Source organism: Gorilla gorilla, chromosome 12 (genome assembly GCF_029281585.2).
Source record: "Gorilla gorilla gorilla isolate KB3781 chromosome 12, NHGRI_mGorGor1-v2.1_pri, whole genome shotgun sequence".
Classification (NCBI taxonomy): domain Eukaryota; kingdom Metazoa; phylum Chordata; class Mammalia; order Primates; family Hominidae; genus Gorilla; species Gorilla gorilla.
Genome location: NC_073236.2, coordinates 94,805,049 through 94,831,158, shown reverse-complemented (window position 1 = coordinate 94,831,158; position 26,110 = coordinate 94,805,049). Strand labels below are relative to the sequence as shown.

At 53.4% G+C, this 26,110-nt stretch overlaps 1 protein-coding gene and 1 pseudogene across 3 annotated transcripts; one reads left to right on the top strand and one right to left on the bottom strand.

The window, feature by feature from the left end:
- Window positions 1–335: 335 nt before the first annotated feature.
- On the bottom strand, window positions 336–18,002 carry LOC115933551 (uncharacterized; annotated as a pseudogene).
- Window positions 18,003–20,856: 2,854 nt separating this feature from the next.
- SIX3 (SIX homeobox 3) lies at window positions 20,857–25,285 on the top strand. Of its 3 annotated transcripts, XM_063695906.1 has the most exons (4): window positions 20,857–20,989; window positions 21,185–21,995; window positions 23,651–23,837; window positions 24,188–25,285. In XM_063695906.1, the coding sequence occupies exons 2-4, from the start codon at window positions 21,193–21,195 to the stop codon at window positions 24,275–24,277; spliced, it is 1,080 nt and encodes a 359-aa protein (XP_063551976.1). In that variant the 5' UTR covers window positions 20,857–20,989; window positions 21,185–21,192; the 3' UTR covers window positions 24,278–25,285. The 3 variants fall into 3 exon arrangements, with proteins under 3 accessions (XP_063551976.1, XP_063551977.1, XP_055233792.2); XM_063695907.1 differs by having other exon boundaries at window positions 20,857–21,995; window positions 23,651–23,810; window positions 24,188–25,284; XM_055377817.2 differs by having other exon boundaries at window positions 20,857–21,995; window positions 23,651–25,280.
- Window positions 25,286–26,110: the final 825 nt, after the last annotated feature.

The following is a 26,110-nucleotide window of genomic DNA, read 5'->3' as shown; positions in this document are numbered from 1 at the left end:
ACCTGGGTCCTCTGCCCTCTCCCCCTGCAGGGGTAGTGAGTGTCAACACTCTTTCTGCCCTACCATGCCTGGCCACTGGGAGTATAACTGATTTCTTTTCTTTATCCTATCCCTTCTGGAATAACTAAAAGATTTCAAAAAGAACTCAAAACTGAGACACAATAAACACACAAACAAATTGTGGCATTTACAATTTTAGATTATTAGACTGTTGAATCTCTGTGTGGCCAAAGACCTGTACAGGGGGCTTTGGAGGGGTCACAGGGGGCCAGAAGTCAGAGGGGATGGTTTCTCAACCCAAGAGACAGGAGGTCAAACCTAAAGGAGAAGAAAAGCCAAGGATGATGTTAGAAAAAAAGAACAAAAACAGAAGGGAGCCTGGGAGGGGCCCAAACTAAGGCGTCTAGAACGAGATATCAAAATTAGAGCTTGAGTGGGGCTTAAAGAGCCAGAAGTAAAACTAAAGCATCTCAATCTGTAGCATCTCGCAAAAGGTTAACCTGGCTGGCACAGTTTTGGGGAGTACAATGCTTTTCCTTGGCTTCAGGAGACCCCCTTTCCCAACTCCTTTGACCTTCAAACATCGATTGCAGAATCAATGTTCATTGATTATTGTGCTTTCATTGGGACACAGCGCAGACACGCACAAATCAGCCAGCTCTTCCCTGACTATGGTGGTGGCCTAGTCCATCTGGGCTGCTATAACAAAATACCTTAAACTGGGTGGCTCATAAACAACAGAAATGTGTTTCCCACAGTTCTGGAGACCGGGAAGTCCGAGATCAAGGAACCGGCAGATTTGGTTCTGGTGAGGGCCCATTTTCTGGTTCACAGATGGTGATTTACATGATGGAGGGGGCAGGGCAGCCTTTTTTATGAGGCTCCCCCTCCATGACCTAATAAAGTCCCAAAGTCCCCACCTTATTACACCATCACATTTGTGATTAAATTTCAACATATTAATTTGGGGAAGACACAAACATTCAGACCATAGCCGGTGGGCAAGGGCTGAATCCCCCTTGGCGCACAGCCCAGGGGATTGAGAACATTTGGAAAGGGAGAACTGGAGTGAACAAGCCATGCTGAAGGGTGAGTGAGTGCCCAGAAGCCACAATCCTGGGAGTAGCATGATGGCAGTGGACAGGCACACAAACAGGAAGAAACTGGCAGGTCTTTCCGGTGGTGACGTGAAACTCAAAGCCATTGGAAGGATGGCCATGTGTTCTGAAAACAAATCACCAGGGAGAAAGGAGCCTCTTCCACCCAGACATACAAGATACATCTCACCTACCCAATTATGGCCAATATTTGAGAGCCAGGATTTATGATTCAGAGTCAGTTTTCTTTTTCTTTTCTTTTTTTTTTTTTTTTGCGGGGGAGAAGTCATGGTGATTTTGAACCTTGGAGGAAAAGAATAAAGCCATTATGGAGAAAGCTGGGTGTATGAGTGGATTATAAGCCTCCATGGTGGCCTGGTTGGGGCTGTCACCCCCTTAATTAGAGTCACAGATTGCTCATACCTCAAATATCCTGAGTAGGAAAGGAAGGAGCAAAAATGGAATGAGAATAATAATAATAATAATAATAATAAAGAATTTGCTGATATCAAATGTTTTCTCCTTGGTTTCTGCTTGCCCAGGTCTGAGTGGTGCAGCTGATAATTAGTCTCTGCTTGCAGAATTGTGGTTCCAAAGACTTGTGGATTAAAGACAAACTCTAGAATTTCGCAGTACCTGACAAGTTGTAACGTGAAAAGCTACACTTAGTCCATTAAAGATTTTTCACAGTGACATTTGAGTGCAGCTTCAGAAATATGCCACCTTGCCATTTATCATTTTCAGGGCACGGGTGTCGGAAAGGAGTTTGCTATGAAGAACAAAACAAAATGGATTGCATGTGTAGAGGTGAGCTGGCGAATACTGATAAACGTACTTCACTGAATGTCAGCAAATGTCACTTGAGAAGCCATTTGCAGCTACCATAACAGCCTCCCAAACCCAACAAAGGGTAGCAAAAACGGGCAAAATGAACTGGGCGTCTTGCTTCCACATGAATAAGCAATCAGCACTCTCAGAAGTTACACCAGAAAGTTGTTAAACTTGATAGAAGAAGCTTTTCCAACCATACTGATGCATACTATAGATTGCTACAGAGGGCTGGAGACCTTCTGAGGATGTCAACGCTGTGACTCTGGGCAGAACTTCACAACCCCTTCTCTTCCAGGTAGGTGCCTTCCTTTTGTATGTGCAGCCACTGGCTGTCTCTGAGACATATTTTCTGGGTTTTCCTACACCAGCTTGCTGCTTTTGCTGTGTCTACAGACCCCTCTACTCCCTACCCACTCCTAATCTACCCTCCCTTGCAGTGTAATCTGGGAGTGGCTGCAGATGTGACGTGGGATGCAGTCCTCACATGCCAGATAAAGAGAAGACCCAACAGAAACACCCTTGAGCCAAAATTTTAGTCTTTCACTCAAGAAAAGAATTTTCAATGTGTCTCCTGGTTAATGTGAAAATTGGAGTAATGGACTCAGCTTCTGGTTCATTCTTGGTGCCCTGGCCAAAACTTTCCCTCTATGTGATTTAGGATTTCTGGAAGGTGGGGCCAAGTGTTCTTCAGAATTCAGCTTGGGTTGAGATGTTCCCTTCTTCCTCCTCAGCTTGGTGAGTCTCCAGACTTTCCTGCAGAGAAGTAAATGGGAAAGCAGATCATATTCTCAGAAAAGCTCTCCATGGAATGTGAGATTAATTAAAATAAAATTCCAGCCCCTCTTCATTTTCTAATCTCTGGGGGCTCCTCCTCCTCTTTCACACATACGAGGTCATCCAATACTTTTTTCCTCCTTTATACCAAGAGACTTTAACAGAGTAGCCTGAATTTGTCTGGCCTTGTGAAATATACCACACACACACGCACGCACGCACGCACGCACGCACATTGCCCATACAAACTGAGGTCAGTTAGGCTTTCATTGGTGCAATGCTGTGGTATAGGGCTCAGATACAAGAAGCCCTTTGTTGAATGTACATCTCAGACTCTGTCCCTGAATGTGCTAATGGACACACTTCCCTCTTCACACTGTTCTGCCGTATGTTTAGCCTGTGTACATTGGAAATGAACACATTTTACAACCAGGAAAAGATGGGCTCTTGGGAAAGTGAGCTTCCCTCAGATGAACTCGGAGGGATGGTGCAGCAAGGAGGGGTTGGAAGCTAGCTCCTCTTCAGCCACACTCCTTGCAGAGTTCTTAATTCTTGGTGTTTCCTCCTTTTGAATTAGGTGCTTCCCATGGAAGGGCCTTTACTTGGGTCTCGGGAACTCACAAGCCATCTGCTTATTATTGAAATTGAATTGCCCTCAACTTGTTGACTTTCATGTCAACAAGTTTAGTTTAGGAAGAAACAGTGGCATGTTTAGGAGAGAGAAAAGGAGAAGATGAAAGCCAGATCTCTGGATCAGAGGTGGAGGTGAGGGAAAAGTGGAAGAGATCCTCCAGAGAGAATGAGATGTGAAATGTTCCGCTTGAGGCAGGACCCATAATACAGCCTGGCAGCACTTTACTCAGTTAAGGCACTTTCTGAAGAGCAAATCTCTGCTGTGTCCCAGTGTGGAATGTATGTCCCAGACCCAAAAAGCTACTAAAGCATAAAAACACGTTCTAAAGAAAAGACGATATGGGTGCAGATTTCTCATTGTGCCAGTATTCTTTATTTTCTTAGTTGCTGTAATTTTAAAATTTGTATCTTAAAGCTCAAGCTAATAAGCATCTGTTCCCTGGTGTGAAAAGAAACTGTTCATAATTGATTAATATCACACGAATCCTGTAATTGCTTGAGGCTAGAGCCATGTAAAAACCTACCTTCCCATTGTTTTGTCTTTAAAGAACAAAAACAAAAACTGTGTCGTATAGACAAGGGTAGCCAATATTGTCTCTTTCAGTGAGAAAAAGCAAAGCTGATTTGGGTGAGCTACTTTACCCACTAATTAGTGGCAGTAGCAGGTTTCCTTGTTTTTAATCCAGAAGCTGTTTACAGTGGATTCTTCTCTGCTCTATTTAAAAACCTAACAAGGCCCCTTTAACCATTTTGCATTCTGGGATGTTTCAAACAAAATGTTAAATTGCTACCACAAGAAGAAGATTTGTTTAAAATACAAAACTGCTTAGAATTGCAGTAATCCCCTCATTCTTGCAAGAATGTAAACAGGACATCAGTTTAGGGAACATTTGCCCATGGAAAAGTCTCCTCTGAGCAAGAAACTTCACCCACTGCATGGGAGCAATGGGCATCATTTAATCGGCTCTAGACATTCCCAATTTCAAACTGAGCTCCCCTGTCCTTGAAGGAGTGGAAAGATACATTAAAGTGGGAGATAAATAAGCAAATTTCAGGTTACCACTGCAGGCAGGCCATCCTAAGGAGAAATGTTTAGAGGAATTTATTATCAGACTTCCACATAACTTCACTCACGTATTCATTCATTCAAGTGGGCACTTTTAAATGCCTACCTTATGTCAGACCTGACATAATATCTTACCTGGATAGCAAGTTTGCTTAGAAGTCACACTCTTTGCCATCTAGAATCACACTCTTTATGGCTCAGCTCAAACCCCATCTCTTCCTTCTGAGGTTTCTGCCATGCTTCCCTGTGTGCTTCCAACCAAGACACCCATAAAGCAGCATTGTTCTGTGCTGTCCTGAACTGGGTACATCTTTCTCCCCAACAAGTGTTAGTTCCTTGAAAAAAGGGTCTCTATCTTATCTCTGCATCACTGAGATAGTCTTTCCTAGTCTGCTCTTTAAAATGAGATTTAAGGCACTGAAAACTGGGTTATCTCTCACTCACATCGAGATCTAAACCACTTTGGTGTGAATACATGGGAAGCAGCCTTCTCCTCCTTGGCTACTGATAGTGTCTGGATTCAGCATTCAATGAAGGTTGTACCAACGATGTAGGTTGGGGAGGAAGTGGATGAGTCCATCCGGATAATCTGGGTGCCATGCAGGCAACATCAGACTGGTTAATTTGGAGGAATAGGAGCTGAATTATCCAAACAATTGTGTAGATGCAGCCTCTGCTGGTAGAGCCATTTTCCCCACCTCTGTATCAAATATGCTTTAGAGATTTGGGAGTTGACACCGCATCCAGACATAGTGGGAGAGAAATGGAGAACATTCACATTTTGCTCTACAGTTGCCAGACTTGAGGCATCCAAGCTTCTTTCCTACTACAATAACTTATACTATTTCCCAGTGGGAAGAGTTTGGTGTAGGAATCATTCTATCTTCCCTCTCTTGTTTTTCCCAGGTGGTCACAGGGGAGAGAATACCTAGCCCCACCAACCCCACACAGCCAATTTTCCTATTGAAATCTAAGATTTTGCATGAGATCCGCACATGTTAATGACTTTTAGTGAAGAGATTTTCTTTTTTAAATCAGGGATTCAGAAATTCCCTTCCTTCCTCGTGATGCCTATTATTTTCATGTGGGCCTTTCAGGGAAGAATCTTTAAAATTTTCAATCTTTTAAAGCAGAGTCCCCCAAGCAGGCAGAATACATCCTGTCAGAGCCAAATGTCAGGCCAGAAGAACCTGTGCTTCGAGTCACTTGGCAAATGCGCAGTTTAACAAGCTCTATTTTTTCCCTTAAAAATACACAAAACTCACTTAACATAATTCATAGTAACACTTTCTTATTTCAAATATTTCATTTCAGTTCCTTAAAATGTATTTGTTTCCCTGCCCAATTAGGGGGGAAAATCTGCTTCAATTTTAAGAAGAAAAATATAAAGTTTCTAAAAGTAAGGATAGCTGAAAAGTTTTTTCCCCTCTTAAATTGACATTCAGAAAAAATAAATTTCTATATTCATTTACTTCTGTTGTGAGAGCAGAAATGCCACCTTTGTTCAAAGAAAGTTTTTGAAATGACACAAATCTACATGTGCATGTTTCTAGAATTAATCCCACTGTAGCGGTGGGATTTTCTACTAGGGGAATCCGCATTGGGAGAAGTATCCCCGCCTTGGGAGCATTTAAGGAAATTTTAATATCCAAACAAAAGCAGTATTACCATCACTACCCACTCCCTCCCTTCGAGGAAAAACAATTAATAATTTGCATATGCTCATGACACAAATTAAAGACAAAGGGCCACTCACAGGCTGTGGGCACTACATAGCCCTCCGCAGGCTGCAGAGTCCCAGCGCCGAACGGTTCTAGCTTCCGAATGAATAGCGTTAAGCTGCACCACTAAAGCGAGGTGTTCTGGGCCCTCTGGCCCATTCCCACAATAGAATCGAGTTTCCCCAATCAGAAACATCTCCCAATCTTTCCGTAAGCTTTTAGGGGGGAAAAAAAGAACATATAGTTCCAAGGGGGGAAAGATACATATATACTTTGCCCTTTTTATTTTAATAGCCAAACATTGTAATGCTAGCTAAATAGAAATTCTTGTCTGTTAATAGGTTCCTTTAGTTTGTAATAAATAGGAATGCTAATGACTAAAATTTGGTATTTGGTATGCATTAGCTTTTGTGAGCTTTTCTTTACAGTCCTCATTGACATGCAATATGGCAAGCTTCCTTTGAAACATATTTATAAAATAACTACAGTATAATTAAACCAACAAAGCCATCTTTTAAGTAAGCTTAATAGCACAGGTTTTTTTCACCTCGGTAAAATTTACTTTAAAAAAGAAAAATAGTTATGCCTCAATCCCACTGTATATTTTATTCTGTGCATCTAATATTTCCTTTGCATCTACAATCTATGCATATCTAATTCTTTTTGACAACTATGATTATTAATAAAGTGCTTGTGAAAGATATGCTTCATAGCTTCTTCAACAAGAATAATGTTTTTTTGTTAATGGAAATTGTAACATATCTTGACAGATACAATATATAAGATGTGCTTTTTTCTTAATTGTTAATATTGCTATGCTGCATACACAAGGAGCAGATCAACAGATATGGCAGGTAATAATCAGAGTGGATGCCATTTTACACAATGTAACTAAAAATATTTTAATGATATAAAAGCAATAGATAAATAAAAGCAATTATGTTTAATTTTGCTTTTGGTGTGCCGGCAATTTTTGGTTGTTGCTGCTGTTGCCAGTGCGCTTAGCAGAGTAGGAAGCTCGAAGCGCAAAGCAACCGGACCGAGGCAGCTCTGCCTTCTTGCAGCCCAAGGGTCCTGCAAGCCGCCCTTTCTCTCTCCGCAGCTTCAGCGATCCAGGCGCGCAGGGCCCGGCTGAATGCTAATTTGGGATACACAGGAGCGCAAGTTCACCGAGTTTTCCGCAGGTTTGCAAATCCTTTTCCCTCTCCCCATGCCTCGCGGTTTAAGACCACGCGATTTCCCAAAAAGAAAAACTCAAAAAGATGCCAGGCGCCGGGCTGGAGTCACTTAGAGCCAGCTCTGGCTGCTCCTCCGCCTCCCCGACCCCCGGCCGCCGCTCGGCCCTGCCCCTCGCGCCTCGACCCCTTCTCCCGAAACTCCGTCCTCTCCGCCGAGGGGCTGCCTTGCCCCCAACCCACCCCCCGCGTGGAGAATAAACACAGTTGACATCACTCTTATAATCTTTATTTAAAACTGTTTCCAAGGTTACAAATTGCCGAGCCTCGTATGCAACAGGTTCCTCCAAAGCGGTATCATTACAGATTAACTGTAATGTGTAGGATTAGAATAAAAGCATAAGGGATTAGGTAAAAGGGCGACGCTCCAGACACAACGCCCGAGCGCATCTCGACTGAGTCAGCCTAGGGAGACTGCGAAGGCGCAGGGTGTCGGGGCGCCACGGGGCCGCAAAGCCGGACTCGGTTCCTCCGCTCCCTGCCCTGGCCCTGGCCCCAGAGCGGTCGGGACGGCGGCGCCGGAAGGGCCAACGCGGCCGAAGGTTTCGGAGCCAGGCTTCCCGGGCGTCAGGGGCTAGGGACGGGTCCCCGGAGCTGGGGAAGATGAGGGGCCGAGAGGCCGTGGAGGCGGAGGACGCGGGCAAGCCACGGCCCGGCTGGGAGCTTCGGGAAGCGCCGCGCCCGGGACGCGCCGCGCCCGGGACGCGGTCTCCGGGCGGGGCGAAGCGCAGGGAAGGCGGCGAGGGGGTCCCCACACCCGCACGGGGCACCGGGTTTGTCCATGTGGCTGACACTGCCTTCAAGGCCCAGGCCCGATGGGGCCCTTCCTGGCGTCCTCCTCACCGCCACTCCGCCGCGCCTCCCCTGTCCAACTGGGGCTGGGGACAGCGGCAGGGGCTGGGCAGCCGCGCAGGCCGCCCGCACCCTTCCGAGCCCAGGCCTCGGGCCTTCGCCGCCCGCCCAGGCCGTGCGCCCTATTGGACCACCTTCCCGCCGGCCTTCGCCTGCCCCTCTCGCGCCAGGAAGGCCCTGGAGCTCCCCCTCACACCGCTTCCTGCGGGGCCAGGGCTCGCCGTGCTGGCCCCATTTGGACTCAGGCCTGACCTGGGCCACGGCCTCAGGCCGCTGACGCAGCCCCGAGGGCTGTTTGCGTGCTGGGGTGGAGGGCGCGGGGCTGGAAAAACAAACAGGGCGGGGGCGCGGAGGCTTGGGGTGGGGGCCGCAGGGGGCTGGAAGGAAGTGCGCAGTGTGGCGAGAGCGCGAACAAAGCCCTCTCGGGAGCCCCGTCACCCCTCGGTGACCCCAGGCCCGCCCCGCTGAGCCGCGGGGCTCCCGGGCCTCGCCTCCGAGCAGGCCGCACCGCTCGGTGGGCGCACGTTAGGCCTCCGCGGCCGCCCGGGCCAGTGCTCCCCTCGGTCCCCGCAGGCCGAGCCCGCGGCCGGCCCCGAAGGCGCGAGGGACAGCGCGGCCGGCGGTGGAGCCTCACTCAGCCACGGAGCCCACAGAGCGAGGCTGAGGAGGACTCCATGCTGTTGTCCGTCGGGAAACCGGACTACTCTGGGGCGCGCTGGAGCCACCATTCTGCCAGCAGCCGGGGAGGGGCCGCGAGGGCTCCCAAGTGGACGGAAGTAGGCGACTAACTTCGCCGCGACTCCTGCTTCCTAGAGAAGGGCCTTGGCTGAGGAGGCGGCGGGAGGGGACTGTTGCAAACAGCTGTTCCTCATACATATTTCATTACACAATCAGATAATGCGTCCCACCACCTTCTCAATTATTCACAGATAAACATTTTCAAGACGTTTTGACATCTGTCTTAGTGCCTGCTATTAATTTAGTAATCACTGTAGTTAAAAATGTATGGGATTTTTGCCGTCGGAGCACCTCCTATCCGGCGCGCGGGCCCAGTGTGGGACTGCGGCTGGGAGCCCGGGCCCTCCGGGAATGAAGATACCTTTGGAGGTGAGACGGCCTCTCTAGCGCGTTGACACTGTTGATGGAAGGGATTAAAGGGGTATCAGATTATTTTAATTTATTGTTGAAGATGATGACTGCCCCCTCCCCCACCCGCATACCGTCCTCACTTTCCCACCCCAACCCTAGACCCGACAACACCGTTCACCCCTTTGCTCCGGGCAGCGGAAATGGTTAGCTTCATCTAGGAGTTTCTGCTGAGGAAGGCGCAGGCAACCCTAGTCGGCTTAGAGAGAGAGAACCGCACGCAATCACCGAGCACGATTTCTCCCAGCAAAAAAACTAACAATAATAGCGATCCACACACTCAAGAGGTCTCAAACCTCCGAAGTTTTGCCCCGAGTCTTGTGGCCCTGGCAGAGGTGAGAAGGGCATTTGGGAAAGACAGAGAAAAATAAATTCGCTCCAGTGACTGTACACGGGGCATTTGGGGCTATGGGAAAACGAGTTGCTTTCCTGCTTGAGTGATAAATGTTGCAACGGGCATGGCTATGTAGAAGCAAACAGTTTTTAAAACCAGAGAAGCAGAGTTTGACGAACCTTGTAAGGCTGAAAATAATAGCATACATTTCCAACTTCAAGATGCTGTGATTAATTGTTGGGAAAGCTCTAGATAAATTACCCAAACGGGGGAAATACTCAAAGGTAAACGAGTTTGTTTCTTTGTGTTCTGAATCTCAGCTGCCAGGAATGAAAGTTACACTTTTAGTTTGAGAGTGATGTCTATTTATTTCTCTTCCTTCTGTCGCAGTCTCTTTCCCAGGTGAGTTAGCAAGTGGACTTTGATTTTTAAAACTATCTCATTTGGGAACGAGGAAAAACAAATCTGATGAAAGAAAATGGCCCTGGAAGAAACTGCCCTTCCAACGAAGATTAAGTGACTCCAAAGTGATTTTCACTCTTTATTGTTCAAAACATCCACAAGAACAAACTCGCTAAAATTTCCAGGAATTAACTGTATCTAGGAAAAGAAAAGGACATAGTGTTTGCCCCCAAAAGAGAAGACATTCACACCCCCATACTCTTCTGTTTCTAGGGCAACTACATCTGCAGAAACATGTCCTCCTGTGGCGTTTTCCGGGTAGTTGATTTCTTCTTCACAAAATGGGCCCTCCGCTGCCCCTTGGAGGGTGGTCATCCGACTTGCTGGCCCAGAAAGTCCTTTTTTTCCACCTTCTTTGTCTAAATGAATCTTCTTGGACTTACACTCCACTTTCAGATGAGAGAGCGAGGCTCAGAAGATGTGCTCAAAAGAGAGAAAGTTGGGAAGGGAGGTGAAGTGGAAGCGAGGGTGCCCCTGCTCCCAGGGAGCCTGCCTCTTCTGCAGGAAACCCGGAGGTAGCCACTAGAACTGGTTAGGCAAAGGGAGCTCACACTAAAAACGAGCCTATGTAGAGTAGTTTCTCAGGCCTTGCCCAAGAGCCACTCTGGAAACTCCTCTCTGCAACCCCCCAACTCCGCCCGGACACCGTGCTCAGCCAGAGACAGGGGAGCAGGGGGTGAGGACTTCCCAATATATCACAAAAATTTTTTTTAAATAAACTATGTAATTTGGTTTACTTTGAAGTGTGTTCTTCTGCAAACCTATTTGACATACAGGGTATTGGGGTGGAGATGGGGGCAGGAGGGTGTGGATCCTTTTGAATGATCAAGTTTAGGATAAGAAGGGTGAAAGGGGCAAAGTAAGGGCCCTCCAGCTTCTCAGGCCATGGTTAGAGCTAAATGTTCATATTAAGAATTATGAATCTCCCAGCAGTGAGTGAGAACTTGCATACGCTCCACCCAAATCCTTTTTCAGAATGCAAACCCCTAGGTCAAAAATAATAAGAAATAAACAATAAAAACAATCTCGGTCAAAATGAATCTTTCCTGGATTGTCCTTTTCTGGGTATCTCCAACAGAGCTGAGAGGAAGGCTAAAAGGTTGGCTCTGAGTGGATGAGGCCTTGGTTCTTTCTAGTGGCCAGGACTTGACCTGAAACCTTTCACCCAGTCGGCTCAACAAAGTTTCTCCCTGCGAACCAACGTCCCTCTAGCAGGAAGCCCCCTTGGCCTTGCGGCCTGCGTCCTCTTTCGGCGAACTCTCCCGTTCACGGCTTCCTGTACATCTGCCCTTGTGGTTGGGGTCACTCCTCGCAGGCACTGTGGCTTTTGTCTGCATCTGGACAACAGGGTGTGCACCCGTTTATTCAAATAATTATGCCTGTGGGCACTTCTTTATTCCTCAAATTCCTGTTAGTGTTCCTTTAATTCTCCCGTAGTGTTCCTTTAATTCTCCCATGTGTATTCGGTACGATTGCCTGTACGTTCCAGGCATAGTCAGGTGACTCAGCTTGAGTCTGAGCTCAAACGTGCGCGACCCCCTGGGTCTGCATGGGGAGAAGGAGGTGTGCACGTGCAAACGCGGGACTTTGGGTGGAGTGTGAGGTTGATACGGCTTTCGGCCCCGGGGCCCTCTAGGCCTCTTTTAAATACCTTCATCTGCCCAATTTCTTAACCTTTCAGGACAAGGAGGGAGACCCTCCGCGATCCTGCGCCTTGCCACCCTTTGGGAAGGATAGGACCATCATCTAGGACGTCTCTCGGTGGACTGTGGCTGGGCCGGGCTGAATGGGCGGGCGGAGGTCTCGAGGTCGTCTCCTGGCTCTCGATTGCTCCCATCACCCAAGCCACCTCGAGGTCGAGTGCGCCCTGGGGCTATGTCTGGGGAGGTCATGGCGTCTCGGGGCGAATGATATGCACGTTTTGGGGCAAAACTCTCCTAGGCCTCGCAGGAGCAGCTGTATTTGTAACTTGGAATTGGCCTGGGCCCGCCTCCCTTGGCCCCTCCTCCAGCTCCTACCTCAACACGCAGCGCTCAGCGGGCTGCCAGAGTGAGCTTCCCGGACCACCCCCAAGCACCCTGGGGCCTCACCATCCTTCAGGGTCCCTGGGGCATCCTAGAGGCCTGGATCTGGAAGAATGGGGGCCAACAAGAGTGGCCAGGGCTCTCCTGGGGCGGTTTTGCGATGTATTCCTCCGCTAGAATTAGCCTTTCGGGCCTGCGCGCCTACAGGTTTCAGAGGCCAGCGGGAACGGTGGCCTCGGGTGTGTGGGGGTGAGGGGTGTGGTGTGTGTGCACGTGTTCACGCGCGACTAGAAGCGGTTCCTTGTGCATTTCTAGAATCTTGTAGATGTGTTTTCTCGTGAGAATGATGCAGACTTACTGCTGACTTAAGGTCAGTTTGTTTGAAAAGGGAGAACGTCAGTCCGATGGTCGGTGGTTGTGTCTCTCCTGAGCATTCGTACAAAGTGAAGCCACCTCCCCTCCCCCATGCAGTCTCCCAGACCGGGTCAAAGCACCCAGGCTCCAGGTCGCTGAGGCCTGGAGGGCTGAGGCCCTTGCTGTGCGCCCTGGTGCTCTGATCCCAAGGCCCAAGCTGCCCCGGTACCCACTTAGGGTCAGGGTGGAAAGCCTACGTGGGAAAGGGGGACCTGGAGAACTACCCCCACGCCCATGGCAGGGTGGAGTCCCGACCTTGGCATATTGGACCTACTCAGTTGGCATCTCCCTGCCCCGACCCCGTCTGGGATCCGTATTGGCAGCGGCGAGGAAGGGAGGAATGGTAAGGGAGTTGGGTCGGTACAGGACGGAAGTGAAGATGGAAAGAGAGAAGAAAAATAAACAAAACTGGGTAGGGACATGGAGATGGGTGAGGCTGGGGTAGGGGTGGAGTTGGGGCTGCCTCGGGGAGCAGCGGCTTTTCACCCTGCTACGGGGAGGTGCGTTTGGCTGAGCTGTCCCCCCACCAAATAAAGCTAATGATGTAGTAATTTAGGAGGGGGAGAGGGGCTGGGCAAAAGGAGAGAGGGGAGAGGATGGGGAAACGCGCGCCCCAAGAGCAAAAGCAAACAGCTGTGGAGGCGCTGCCCGCGGCTCAGGCTTCCCAACAGGTTAGCTATACTGGGATCCACCCGGCATTTCGCAGGAAGGGGTGGGGGGAAGACAGAGCGAGAGGGGGAGAGAGCCTCACAAGAGGACAGAGGGAGGGAGGGAAAGAGAGATAGGAGCCAGAGAGCGCACCGCGCGGCTTAAAAGGAGAGACTTACTAATGAATATTTATCCGCCGCTGCTCCGTGCTCCCGGCTTCCCTTACCTTTCGGCAGGTAAGATCCTCCCTGTGCCCCAGCCCCGGGGGCCCTCCTAGCTCCCCAGTCGGGGAGCCTGTGGCTGGGCGGGAGGGCTCTCCGTTGGTGGGGGTGGGAGGGCGGCTGTACTCTGCGTTCACTTTGGGTGCCCGGGCATGCGACCCTGCACGACTAGGAACCGCGTGCGTGGGCTCCATGTGTGGAATGAGTGTGAGCATGTAAGAGTGTGTTTGTGTGTGTGCGAGAGAGAGACAGAGAGACTATGCGCCCGCAAGCGCGCGCGCGCGCCTGTTTGTGGCGCGCTCTGGAAACATTTTCCGACTTTTCACTCGGACGCCCTGGATTTCTCGCCTTTGCCTTTCTCTGCTTCCCCTCCCTCTTCTCTCGCCCTCCCCTCCCCCACCCCGGTCTACCCCACCCTACCCCACTCCTACCCAGGCTGCTGAGGCGCTCTTCTGCCGGCTATTGTACGGCTGGCGCGGGCTCCCCCTGGCCACATCCCGGGCCTCTCATACAAGAAGAATAGTTCTGTTTCCGCCGTAAACCCCCACACAAAGGCTGCCCGGCCACCGGGTCCCCTGTCCCCCTTCCCGGGGACTTCGGCTTTTGAGGTGCTGCGGCGCGTTCTTTCTCCCTCCCCCTCTCAGGGCGCCAGGGCCCAGACCAAGGAGCTAAGAGTGATCGGGACTTGGGGGTACCGGGTGGAACTCCTTGGGGGCCGCCCGCCAGGCTTCCTGGGCTGCAACTCGGAGCCCAGAGACCCCCAGGGGAAGGGCGCCTCTTCCCCCACCACCACCCCAGCGGTCGCCTGCGGGAGGAGCACGGGGAACCCGGCCCAGCCAAAGGGGAAAGAGGGAGGGGAAAAGGAAGAAGGTCGGGGAGGGGCTGACCATATAACCAGAATTCTTTAAACGGACTTACCCGGCCACCTGTTGAGAATCCATGTGGGGTCGGCTGGCTCCGGAGTTGCGCAAGGTGGACACACAAAACCAAAAGCCGGAGTTGGGAAAAGAAAATTCTTTCTCTGACCATGCCAGACGCGGCCGGTCAGGCTCGCAGCTCCGCGCTAGGATCGGGCGGCTGTACAACCAAGATCGACTTTGCCCTGTCCCCCAGCGCCCCCCTCATCCCACGGCTCCACGGCTGGGAGGCTCCGGACTCAGAGCTCGCGGACTCGGCGCTCAGGGTCAGCACCAGCAGCTCGGCTTAAGCCGGGGCAGGCTCTCTAAGCCCTGCTCAGAAGTCAAGAGCAGCAGTGCTGCCTCTCCTCGCCGCCTTTCATGCCGCGGCCGCTCCTTATTCTTGTGTCTCGGCCTCTCCCGGCCCCCTCGGACAAAACCCCCGGAGCCCGGCCACTCTCTTCCCGCTAAATCCCCTTCGGGGTCAGTGCTCTACCAGCACCGGGCCGCGCGCCTCTCCTGCCAGCCGTGTGGCTCTTAAAGAGCTGCACCCCTCCTCCGCCCTGCGCGATCCCCCGACCCCCGCCTCCCCTCCCCTCTCCTCCGGATCTAGCCCCCCACGCCGACGCCTGAGGTCCCTGCTGCCCCGACCGATGCCTGCGGACTCCCAGCCCCCTCCCCTCGCCTCCTCCCCTGAGCAGCCGGTGGGCCTGGCCTCGAGGCCACAGGGCTGAGTTCTACCCTCGCCTCAGGTCCCCTTTCTCACCAGCAGCGCCCACCCCTCCCTTCCCCGCCCCTACTTTAGCCCTCTGGGTCGATCAAGGCCCGGGCACCGCCTTTGCCCAGCTCAGAGGTGATGCCTAAAGATTGCCAGTTTAGGGTTAAGTTAGGGGGTTATGTGATGGGAAATGGGGCAGGGCATGCTAGTGGAGCTAGGGAGACAGAAAGGAAGAGAAGCAAGCCAGATGGACTTGGAGGGCTGTCTGTATCCCAGGGCCTACCTGGCCTTTTGGTTCCTTCCCACGACCTCCCAGAGACGCTCACGCGGGCACGGGGTCCTGAGGTTACCAACCTGACCAGGTCCACTGTGTGTCTGAGGGATCCTGGGCATGTTTGTGTTTGTGTGTTGGGGGTGGGGTCCAGAAAGTCCTGAGTGTGGATTTGGAGCAGCCTGCTCCCCAAGCCCAGAGCATTAATTCCCCCCAAAAGTAACCCTTAAGGGCCCAAGAGCTGTGTATGCAAGGAGGGAGTGAAGGACCTTGAGCTCCAACTGTCCAGGGAAAAGGGCATCAGAGGAGAGGGGAGACAGAAAGGGAAGGAAGGCTACTCTTCCTGAGGACTGAAGCACAATTTCTAAGAGGGTGTCTTATATTTACTGGCCAGCCATGTCAGCTGCCCCACTAAGAAAAAGGTGAAGTAGATGACTGCTTTGGTTTCCCTTCCTTCCAGAGCTCTGGCTCTCTGCCTCTCTGCCAGGCTGCCAGGCCAGTCTTGCAGGGTGGTCTTGCCTATAGCACTTTTTTTGCCAGGCCTCCCTGGGACTAGAAGCCAAAGAAGGGATACCTCTGTTGAGGGGGAGTGCAGGACGGGCTGTGGTCCCCTGCCTTCCCTACTGCCACTTGTCATAACATGTGACTGGGCTCTGTGAATGGTGGAGGCAATGATGGGTTAGGGAGGGGAGCTGCCCACCCTTTCTCAAATCCAAGTCCTGGCACACTGGGTCTGGCTGTTCAGAAGGGGAACCTTGGGAAGAAGTGTGTGGCCTCTGGGCAGTGGAAGCCAAGGGAACCTAAGGTGATAGGAGGATGGAAGGCTGACCCTCAGCCACCCCAGCATTAGTCCAGATGCACCTTTAAGGAACTGGAGTGACTAATTGATTTGCAATTGGTCCACTTGGGAGAGGCTGGCAGTGCACTCCCTGGGCTGGATCCTGAGACAGCAAAAGCCTCTCCCGCCACCCGCCCCCTTCCCTGCACTGCCCCCAACCAGTACGGCTCACACCTCCCAACTCTCCAGCCCCTCTCTCTTGGGAATGGGTAACTGCAGGCAGCTAGGCTGGGTTTGTGCCCACCCTCCTGGGCCTGGCAGTGGGAGGTGCCGTGGTTCAAGACAGAGCCAAACTTCCCCTGTTTCAGAATGTGGGGGGTGGAGGGTCCTTTAGAGGGCGGCGGGGCTCATTAGGCAGAGCAGGGTGCCGAGAGGTGCGCGTCGCCGGCCCCTGAGGCCGCCTTTGAGCCGTCGGGGCGGCTTCATTAAACTGCGCTAACAAGGCGTACAAATGCCGAGCCCAGCAGCTTTCTTGCAATGCCCGGCCTTAGCAGGGCGCCGGACTAATGAGGGTCACTCAAAGGGGCTGATCAAATATTCAAATTTCCCCGCACGCCAGGAACTTTTATGCATGGAGAAAGTTGAGGCAACTGAGCTGTGTTTACTGTCCTGGGCGACAATTGCTTGGAGCGCCAGTCCCCGGAGGCTAAGGCGGGGGGCGGGGGTGCGGGCAGGGAGCAGTTGTTGTTGTTGTTTTTCAAAGGAAAGTAATCGGGGTCCTTGAAGGGCTTCGCGGCCTCCCCGCCTGCGTGCTGCGCTCCCCTGCGCCCTCCCTGGCCGCCCGCGCCAAGCGCCTCAGTTTGCAGCTTGCGGGGAGGCCCAGACTACGGGCCACCCGGCCAGCCTCCGCCTCCCGACATCCTGGGAGCCGGAAGGGGCGTTGCCCCCACAGGGCAAACCTTCCCCCGGCCTCCTGGTCGGCTGTTTAGAGCTGAGCAAGGCCAAGTGGGTGCAGCTGCCCCAACCCTCCGGGTCCTCGTCTCCCGTAGGCCTGCAGACCCGTTGGCTTTCCCTGTAACCCAAAACAAGGAGAGAGTGGGAGGTCTCTCGGGCGTTCTCCAGATGTGGTTGAGACTTTCCCAGTGCTGGGGTTGCGGGTGACATTTGTAAATAAATGCCAGTTGGTCCGGGTACAAGGAGAACACTATTTAAACCCCAAAGACATCTTTTCTCCCTGCCCCACCTGAAGGCGATATTTTCGATCGCGGGGGCCAGGATTGAAGCGGGGATGATGGCAGCAAATTTGTTCTGCACAGGTGACCCGGCCTGTACGGGCGCCAAGTCCCAGATCCCGCAATCAGAGCGGCCAGAGAGCAGAGAAGAGACCTAGAGGATCTGCAAGCTGACCTATCCACCCGAGACTCTCCGCTCTGAGCGACCCCAGAGTGCAGGCGCCCTCCACGCGCCACCTCCTCTAGCGGTCCCCCAGGGTCCCTTCCCAGTCCTCGCACTGCCCTAGGGCTTGCTTGGTTCCCAGACCAGCGTGGAAGGCCGCTGGGCCCCGGAACCCAAGGTCCCTCTGCTTCTGCTCCACTCCCCAGTGCCCAGCGCCTGGGAATTTGGGAGGGGAAGCTCTGGCGCTCCACAGCCCTGCTTCCCACCCAAACACACACTCAGAACCCCTCGACTGAGATCCTATGGAGCCTGCGCCCCCAGCCCGGCGGGGAGCCAGTCCGGCCCTCCGCTCTGGGACCAGCTGCCCCGCCTCCCTGCCCTGCTCTCCGGACTCTCAACTTACCCGCTCCAGGCGGCGGGAGTACGGCTTCAGGCCAGAGCCGAGAGGCGCTGGCGGCGGCTGGACCGCGAGGTGGGCTCGGTGGGCGGCGCCGAGCTCGGCTCTGCTAGGAGGCGCGGACAGCCCGGGGCTGCCACCTGCCCCACCGGGTCCCGGCGCACAAAGCTACACGCCTCTCTGCAGCCCTCTGCCCTGCTTCGCGTTCCGGAGCCGCGGTCGCCACCCAAGCAGGCGGGGTGCGGCAGGGCGGCAGGGCGGCAGGCGCTGGGGCAGAGGCTGGGGGGCGGGGGTGTCGCCAGAGTCTCAGCCCCACTTGCCTCAGTTCTCCCTGAGTGGCGATGGTTTTTTATTTCAGCGCTTTCGGCAGAGCCCGCAGCACCTGCCCAGCCTCCCTCCGGGGCTGGCCCGGCAGTGGCAGGGAGAGGCCAGGTCGCCCCCACCGGGAGGCGGGGGTTTCGGGGACGGGGAGGGGACTGACCGGGTTCACCCGCCCGCCCGGCGCCTGGGTCCCCGGCTCCGGGGGATGCAGTTTCGGGGTCACGAGCTGCTTTCAAAAAGTTGAACACAATATTCGGAAACCCACCCGTAGGAATTCTCCCCCCACACGCGGCACAATACCCACTCCCCTCCCCTTTTTCATTCCTTCCTCCCCCGCTTCCTCCTCCTGCCCCTTCCCCCTCCCACCCTTCAGCCTATAATCCTTCCCCTACGAGAGAAAGGGATCGGGAAGAAAACATGAAGTGTCTGTTTTTGTGTCCCAACCTTTGGGCTCTTTCTGGGCCCTCAGTGAATGACCGCCCAGAGCTTCTCAGCTGCGTGGAGAAGGACTCATGGCCAGGAGGAGAGGAAATATATATGGAGTGGAGAGAGCACTGAAATGGGGCTTGGCAGGTCTTCCCTTTGGAGGAATATTTTTCTGCCCCAGTCGTCGTGTTTAAGACCTGCTACCCTACGGCTGCCTCTGGCTAAGTGAGCCAGTATTGGCCCCTCGCCGGACCCAGGGCCTCCCTGCCGCCCGGAATCCTCCAAGGAGGCTTGCACTTGTCTGCTTGCTCTTCTCCCCGGCCCTCAGAGGCCTGGCACTGCGGGAGTCAAGGCCTAAGCAGGGATCCAGCTCGGGGTTTAGGGGCTGGGACACTCACAGCCCCAGTCACGTTAGGTTTCCCATTTAAATTCTCTCTCAACCTCTCTTTCTCTCTTCCCTCATTGAGATCACCAAAGTGGTGTGGACACGGCGCCTTGCCCCCAGATCTGCATCGGAATGCAGAAAAGATCTTTAAAAAAAAAAAAAAGTTTTGAATTCCTCAATGATTTTTCTTCTGGAAAGGCAGCTTAGGATAATTATTTCAGCTTTATTGAGGGCAGATTAGTTGAAGTCTGGGCGCTGCGTTTCAATACGCGTTGTACACGGGCCGACAATGTGGTCATTGTTGGCTACTGTGTGTGAATCCATTCAACATATACACTTTTTAACACCAAACCGAGTCCTGTCTAAATATACACAGTGCTCAGGGAAAGACGTCTCTGACCCCGACAAATCTGCGTAAATCACACTTCCATAGTTACAGAAGCCTCACAAAGGGAGGCCCGGCTCAAGATGCTGATTACATCTTCTTAAAAGCAACATACCTAAGAATAAATACCCATGCCTGGCCTAGGGGCTGTGGTGGCCAGAGGCAGAGAGGGCCCTCTGTGTTCTATGGGCCTTTTGGCGTCTGTTTTAGGCTTTCGATGTTACTTTCCCTAGAGAAATTAGACAGTTTAAAAATAATAATGGTAATTATTATTATTTTACAATACGAGCAAACAAGCAATTTTCAGTCTTATTCACTTCATCCGGGTGGCTGGCCTCCAAAGTTTGAGTGCCCTCTGGGGCTGGCAGGCAGGACCAGAGCTCCTTCTGTTGTGTGGTGAGGAGTGGGCATCTGTGGGACTTTTCTGGGTCCAGAGGGCTCTTGGGCTTCTCGGCTCCCGCAGCTCCTCCACCACTCCTCAGAGAGGCAGCTGAATTCTGGGAAGAAACAAAGAGTTGAGTTGCTTCTTAAGATAGAAAGAAGTGTACTGTTTGGACTGTTATTTTAAAATACAGGGTGGTGGGGGAAATCGAGGCTCCTTGGCCGGGGAGGGAGTAAAGAGAAGCCTAATTGATGAAGAGGGAGTTGAGGTGAATGTGGTCCGTGGGCACCGATGGGGGAGGCAAGAGCGGCCTCCAGCACCCTGGGAATTGGGCTCAGGCTCCCTGGCGCCAGATACCCTCGGAATCCGGGATCCCTGGCTGGCGCCACGGCCCGCTGGGCCAAGGTCGGTGCTTGGTGGGCCCCATGATCTCATCTCTCCTTTCTTCCTTGCCACTATTAGTGCTCACATAGGCAGAAAGAGGCGGCCCGACGTGCAAACCATGTGCAAACCGCGCCCGCTGGGCTGGTCAGCCGTCTTTCCTTGCCTGCCGACCTGGACTATGTGGAGCCTGGGGGACCCTCTTGCCTCCCAACAAAATCCCCGCTCTAATTGCACATCCCATTCAACAACTCTGCCCAGGGCTTTTCGAAATTCTGGATCAACTTCTTTAGGAAAAAGGGAAGAAGAAGGCTCAGAGACAGCGGTAGAGAAAAGAGGAGAGAGAGGGAGACGAGAGAAGAGAGGAGGGGGAAGTAGCGAGATTAAGAGTTGCAAAGATAAAAAAAATTCTCTTTATCCCCCCACTTCTCCCTCCTTCCCTGCTCTCCCCCTCCCCCCGCCCTCTGGCTAAGTGGTAAAACCGTCCTTACGTTCTCGGTATTGATTGGCAGGGCTGACAGTGATTGGCAGTGGTTGCCGTGGCAACGCCACAACGACACGCCACAGACCAATAGAAAAGCGAAACAAAATGTTTCAATGCTGCACTCACTGTGGATTTAGGGGAGATATTATGAGGCTGTTGTCATTAGGGCGATTGCGGTGGAATCGCTGAATCTTGACTCGGCGGTGGTTGGCTCTCCCTCTCCTCTCTCCCTCTCCCTCTCTGTCTCGGGTTCTCTCTCTGCGCGCGCGCACCGGGCCGCTCTCCTACCTCCCTCTCTATGTGGCTGCGCGGGTGTGTGTGTGTGTGGATGTGTGTGGGGTGTGGGTGTCCCTTACGCCCTTCCTCCTCCCCCTCCTCCTCCTGCTCCCCCCTCCTTTCCTTCTCCTCCTCCCCCCTCTCCTCTCCCTCCTCCTGGTCCTCATCGCCCCTCTCCTCCTCTTCCTCCCCTCTCTCTTCCTCTCCCTGAATTTTCTCCTCTCCTCTCAGGTCAGTCCATGGTATTCCGCTCCCCCCTAGACCTCTATTCCTCCCACTTCTTGTTGCCAAACTTCGCCGATTCTCACCACCGCTCCATACTTCTGGCGAGTAGCGGCGGCGGGAACGGTGCGGGAGGCGGCGGCGGCGCGGGAGGCGGCAGCGGCGGTGGGAACGGTGCGGGAGGCGGCGGTGCTGGCGGAGCAGGCGGCGGCGGCGGCGGCTCCAGGGCCCCCCCGGAAGAGTTGTCCATGTTCCAGCTGCCCACCCTCAACTTCTCGCCGGAGCAGGTGGCCAGCGTCTGTGAGACGCTGGAGGAGACGGGCGACATCGAGCGGCTGGGCCGCTTCCTCTGGTCGCTGCCCGTGGCCCCCGGGGCGTGCGAGGCCATCAACAAACACGAGTCGATCCTGCGCGCGCGCGCCGTGGTCGCCTTCCACACGGGCAACTTCCGCGACCTCTACCACATCCTTGAGAACCACAAGTTCACCAAGGAGTCTCACGGCAAGCTGCAGGCCATGTGGCTCGAGGCGCACTACCAGGAGGCCGAGAAGCTGCGCGGCCGCCCACTCGGCCCGGTGGACAAGTACCGCGTGCGCAAGAAGTTCCCGCTGCCACGCACCATCTGGGACGGCGAGCAGAAGACGCATTGCTTCAAGGAGCGGACTCGGAGCCTGTTGCGGGAGTGGTACCTGCAGGACCCCTACCCCAACCCCAGCAAGAAACGCGAACTGGCGCAGGCCACCGGCCTCACTCCCACACAAGTAGGCAACTGGTTTAAGAACCGGCGGCAGCGCGACCGCGCCGCGGCGGCCAAGAACAGGTTAGTGGCGGGGCCCGCGGCCTGGCTACAGCCTCAGAGGCCTGGGAAGGGGAGAGGGGTTGAGATGGGGCTAGCGGAGCGGCCGCTGAGAGCCAGGGAAGCCGTGACTCCTGGCCAGTCGGAGAAAGTTTCCGCTTGTCCGGGGCGCGCGGAAGAGGGGGCGGGCTGGCTGTGGGTGTATTGATTGCTTTGACCAAGAGGGGCTTTCGTCAGGGCAGAGAGTGTGTGCTTGCGACCCGAGTACCCGCAGCCCCTGGGAGACTTAGCCCTGCGCTGCACCCGTGCCTGCCTCCTCAGCCCTGCCGCCTGCTCGGCGATCCTCTGGAGCCTAGAGACAGGGAGGGAAGGAAAGCACTGTTAGCCATCTGGTTCTTATTTCTGTGCATTGCAAAACCCCGAGAGAAATCCACTAGCGTCAGAGAGAGGAAAGTGAACCTGGGTCCCTATCACAAGGGGAAAAGGCCGGAGGCCACTGCGCAGCGGGCCTGTTTCCCGCAACGCTGCACGTTGCCTAACCGGGAGCAGGAGAGCCGGGCTGGGAGTGGAGAGGCCTAGCGTGTGCGTGTGTGTGTGTGTGTGCACGCGCGTGTGCATGTACTCGCCCTCCTGTTTCAGCCGAGGAGAATCCCTTTGGTCCTCTAAGCTGGGAAGCGGGCACGAGCAGCCTCGTTGCCGGCAAGTTGGCCACAAAGTCACAAAATTGTATAGGGCTTGACCAACATCACAGGAGCTGGGCCTGGAGGAAGGAGAAAAAGAACCAGAGGGAAAGAAGTGGATAGGCGAAAGGAGTGGGGAGAGAAGGGAGAAAGAAGAGAGGAAGTTGGGTGAAAGCCCTGATGTGGAGCCTGTGTCTCTCTCTATCCAGCCAGAAAGGCCCAGGGCCTGGTGTACCTCAGGGAGCAGGACCCCCAGCTGCTGACAGCTGCCCGTGGGTGGGGGCTGGGTGTGAGTTTCTTGAGGTGTGTTCGAATTTAGGCGGCCGGGACCTGAGCCCATGGCCCTCTCACCCCTGCCGTGGAGCCCACTTTTCGTCTGATGAGGGGAGCGCCCAGGGTCAAGCCAAGGCCTCCTTGTGGAGAGAATTCCAGACACCAGGTCCAGGCAGAAGGTTCCCGGTGGGGGAAAGGGCAGCTGGAGACTGCTCTGTGCGCCTCTCTTGCCTTCTCCTTTGCCCCTTTTCTGTCTCCCTGCTCTTTCCCCACTTTTCCACCGCCAGCTTTCCTATTTTCTCTACCCTCGGTCCTGCGCTCTGCGCTGGCATCCAGAGAGCAAAGTATGCGGTTCTACCCGGAGACTGGCCGGGCGGTGAGGAACCCGCAGCTCCCGGTGTGTGTTTGAGGGAGCAGGGACGGGGTTACTAGGGGAACTCGACCGGTCGCGGGGCAGCCGGCTCAGTTTGAAAAGCCCCAGGGACTGCGGAGGGAAGAAGCGCCCGGCTCCTCTCCGACTTCTGCTTCTCCAGGGCTTGGCGTACTTTGTCGCTTGCACCCAGGCCTCCCCAAGCGGCCGGGCTCGGGTTCTGCCTCTCCTCCGAGGCCAGCCTCTATCTGAGAAGACTTGGGACGCTCCCGAAAGCGGAGTGGGGAGCGGCGGTGCGGGGGAGCCGGGTGGCGGGCCTCTGTGTCAGGGCGGGCGCGGCTCTCTTTCTCCCGCAGGCTCCAGCACCAGGCCATTGGACCGAGCGGCATGCGCTCGCTGGCCGAGCCCGGCTGCCCCACGCACGGCTCGGCAGAGTCGCCGTCCACGGCGGCCAGCCCGACCACCAGCGTGTCCAGCCTGACGGAGCGCGCGGACACCGGCACCTCCATCCTCTCGGTAACCTCCAGCGACTCGGAATGTGATGTATGATAGCCAAGGCCGCCCTCCTCCCCCTCCTTCCCCTCCTCCCCCACTCCTTCCCCTCCGCCTCCTAGCCCTCCTCCTCTTCCTCCTCTTCCTTCTCCTCCTCCATCCCCAGAACAAACCGAAATCAGGATACCCGACCATACACACATACAAGTCCACACACACTCCCACCCCAGCCAAAAATATATAAAAAACAAGAAAATAACAAATTAACCGCAAACTATCAACAACCCCCAACCACCATCTACCACTACGGCCACCCCAAAGGACCCCGACGCCAACAGACAGTCAAATGCTGATGTTGCGGGCAGAAAACATAAAAGAGGTGACAATTGTATACTTTCTAGGACAAGCACGGCTTCTCCTTTCGGTTCCCATGGACCCGGCACCCCACCTGCATGACGATTTATTTGTATCTGGGAAAATATTCTCTCTAGTTAGAAATGATTTAAAGAGTCGACTATACAAAAACCAATCACCACCACGAGGACAAGAGGACAAAAGCAAAACAGACAAAAAGAAAAAAAAATCGCCGTCTCCGTTCCGAATTTGTTAAAAAAAAAAAAAAAAAAAAAAAGACAGGGGGAAAAAAAAAAAAGAACTCCTGGGGAGGGAAATAGCAAATGTGTCTTGCCTTTTGTTGCTCTCTCTCACTTTTTTTTCTCTCGCTCTCTTTCTTTCTCTTCTCTCTGTTTTTAAGTCAAGTATTGGTCAAAAAAATGCAATCTTCTGTTTTTTGTTCAGCAGACAATCATTTTCTTCGTAAGCACCTTTTTCTCTCCACTCTGTCACTGCCTGTGTGGGTACTGGTTATAAATGTGGAAAAAGAATAGTTATGACTGTAACAGATTTTTATTTTTATTTCAAAATTTTATATGAATTATGTATATCTTAATGATCGGTCATTTTCCCAGTTTGTAATATATGTGTAGAAATTGCCTGTATATGATATTGCTTTTTCTCCTATCCCTTTCTCTTTCTCTCCTCTCCCTCTCTCTGTCTTCCTCCCCACTCACCTGTCTCTTTTCTTTTTGGGGTTCTCCTCCCACTCGGTGCTCCTGGTGTCGACTTGGCAGTCAAGGAGAGGCATGGTGGCCTGGGTTAGGAAGAGGGACCCCGTCGCTAGCAAAAGCGGAGAGTGAGATTGTAGTATTCTTATGCAAAAGCTATTTCCAGTATTTCTTAGCAGCTTCAGAGGTATCTCTCACTCCCTGTAGGGCGCTTTTACTGTTATCTTAAACTGCGTGTTTATCTATATGTAAAAACTTTCTAAAGCAAATACAGTATTCTCCATTTTCTTATCACTCCCAGAGACTGGTGTTTTTGTCTGCCCCTGGCCCGCAGCCGCGGGGTGCTCGGCCTTCACTTCCACTCCTGCTTACCTGAGCCGGGGCAGAATTTCAAGGCTGGAACTCAGCACTTTTTTCCCCCCCTGAGGGCATTGGGAAGACCAGAACAGGTCCTCCGGAAAAGAGCCAAAGCTGGATCCTGAGCAAAAAGGCAAAGAGGGTTCAAGGGTTGGGAGCGGGAGGCTACAGCCAGTTTCTTCAGAGTCAGAAGGTAGGCCCACTTCACCACAGTATGCATTCAGCCGGAATTGTAGCCTGCCAAGACCCTGTGGGTCCTTGGGGGTGTGCTGGGCGTCTTTCAGTTGTTGTTGCTTTGTTTTTTAAAAGGAAAAACATACAAGGCCGCCAAACCCCAGCATCCATCCCGAGTAGAACTGACAGGTTTTGTCTTCTTTTTGGGGGGTGGGGTGGTGGGGGGGACAGTGGCCTGAGTGGGGAAGGCAGGAGGAGTGAGGGAGGAGGTCGCTTGCAGAGTTTAGGGTCTAGAATCAGGGTGGACTCCCCTCCTCACCTCCTGAGTGTGTGTCTATGTGACAGTGTGATTTGCCTTATGGCTCTCGATCTCTCTCCCTGAAATTTCTTCCCATCTTTGGGGTTCAGCTGGAGTCTCTCGAGCCCCTAAGACATTTCAGAGTTGGTTTACACTTTAAAATGAAAACAAAAAAGTCACCACCTCTTACTAACCATGTTCCCACTGGCCCCAAGGCCTCCATGCCCTGGCCGGGGCCCCCACAATTCCCTGGGATGGCTTGGCTGGCCGTGCATCTGCCGCTCTGGGCCAGGGTGGCCTGCACCCAAGGAGGAGCAAAAGGGGTAATTTCAGAAAACTTGCTTTTACTTGAAAGTCCAATTTCCAAACCAAGAAGGATTGGGGGAAACGTGCCTGGAATTTTGCATCCGTTTCCAAACTAATTTTGACTT

What these genes read in the sequence shown, in the direction of transcription:
- SIX3 (XM_063695906.1), top strand. Translation starts at nt 21,193, where the DNA reads ATGGTATTCCGCTCCCCCCTAGACCTCTATTCCTCCCACTTCTTGTTG. An exon ending in GCCGCGGCGGCCAAGAACAG is followed by an intron (nt 21,996 to 23,650) that starts GTTAGTGGCGGG and finishes TTTCTCCCGCAG; the next exon opens with GCTCCAGCACCAGGCCATTG. An exon ending in CCAGCGACTCGGAATGTGAT is followed by an intron (nt 23,838 to 24,187) that starts GTATGATAGCCA and finishes TATACTTTCTAG; the next exon opens with GACAAGCACGGCTTCTCCTT.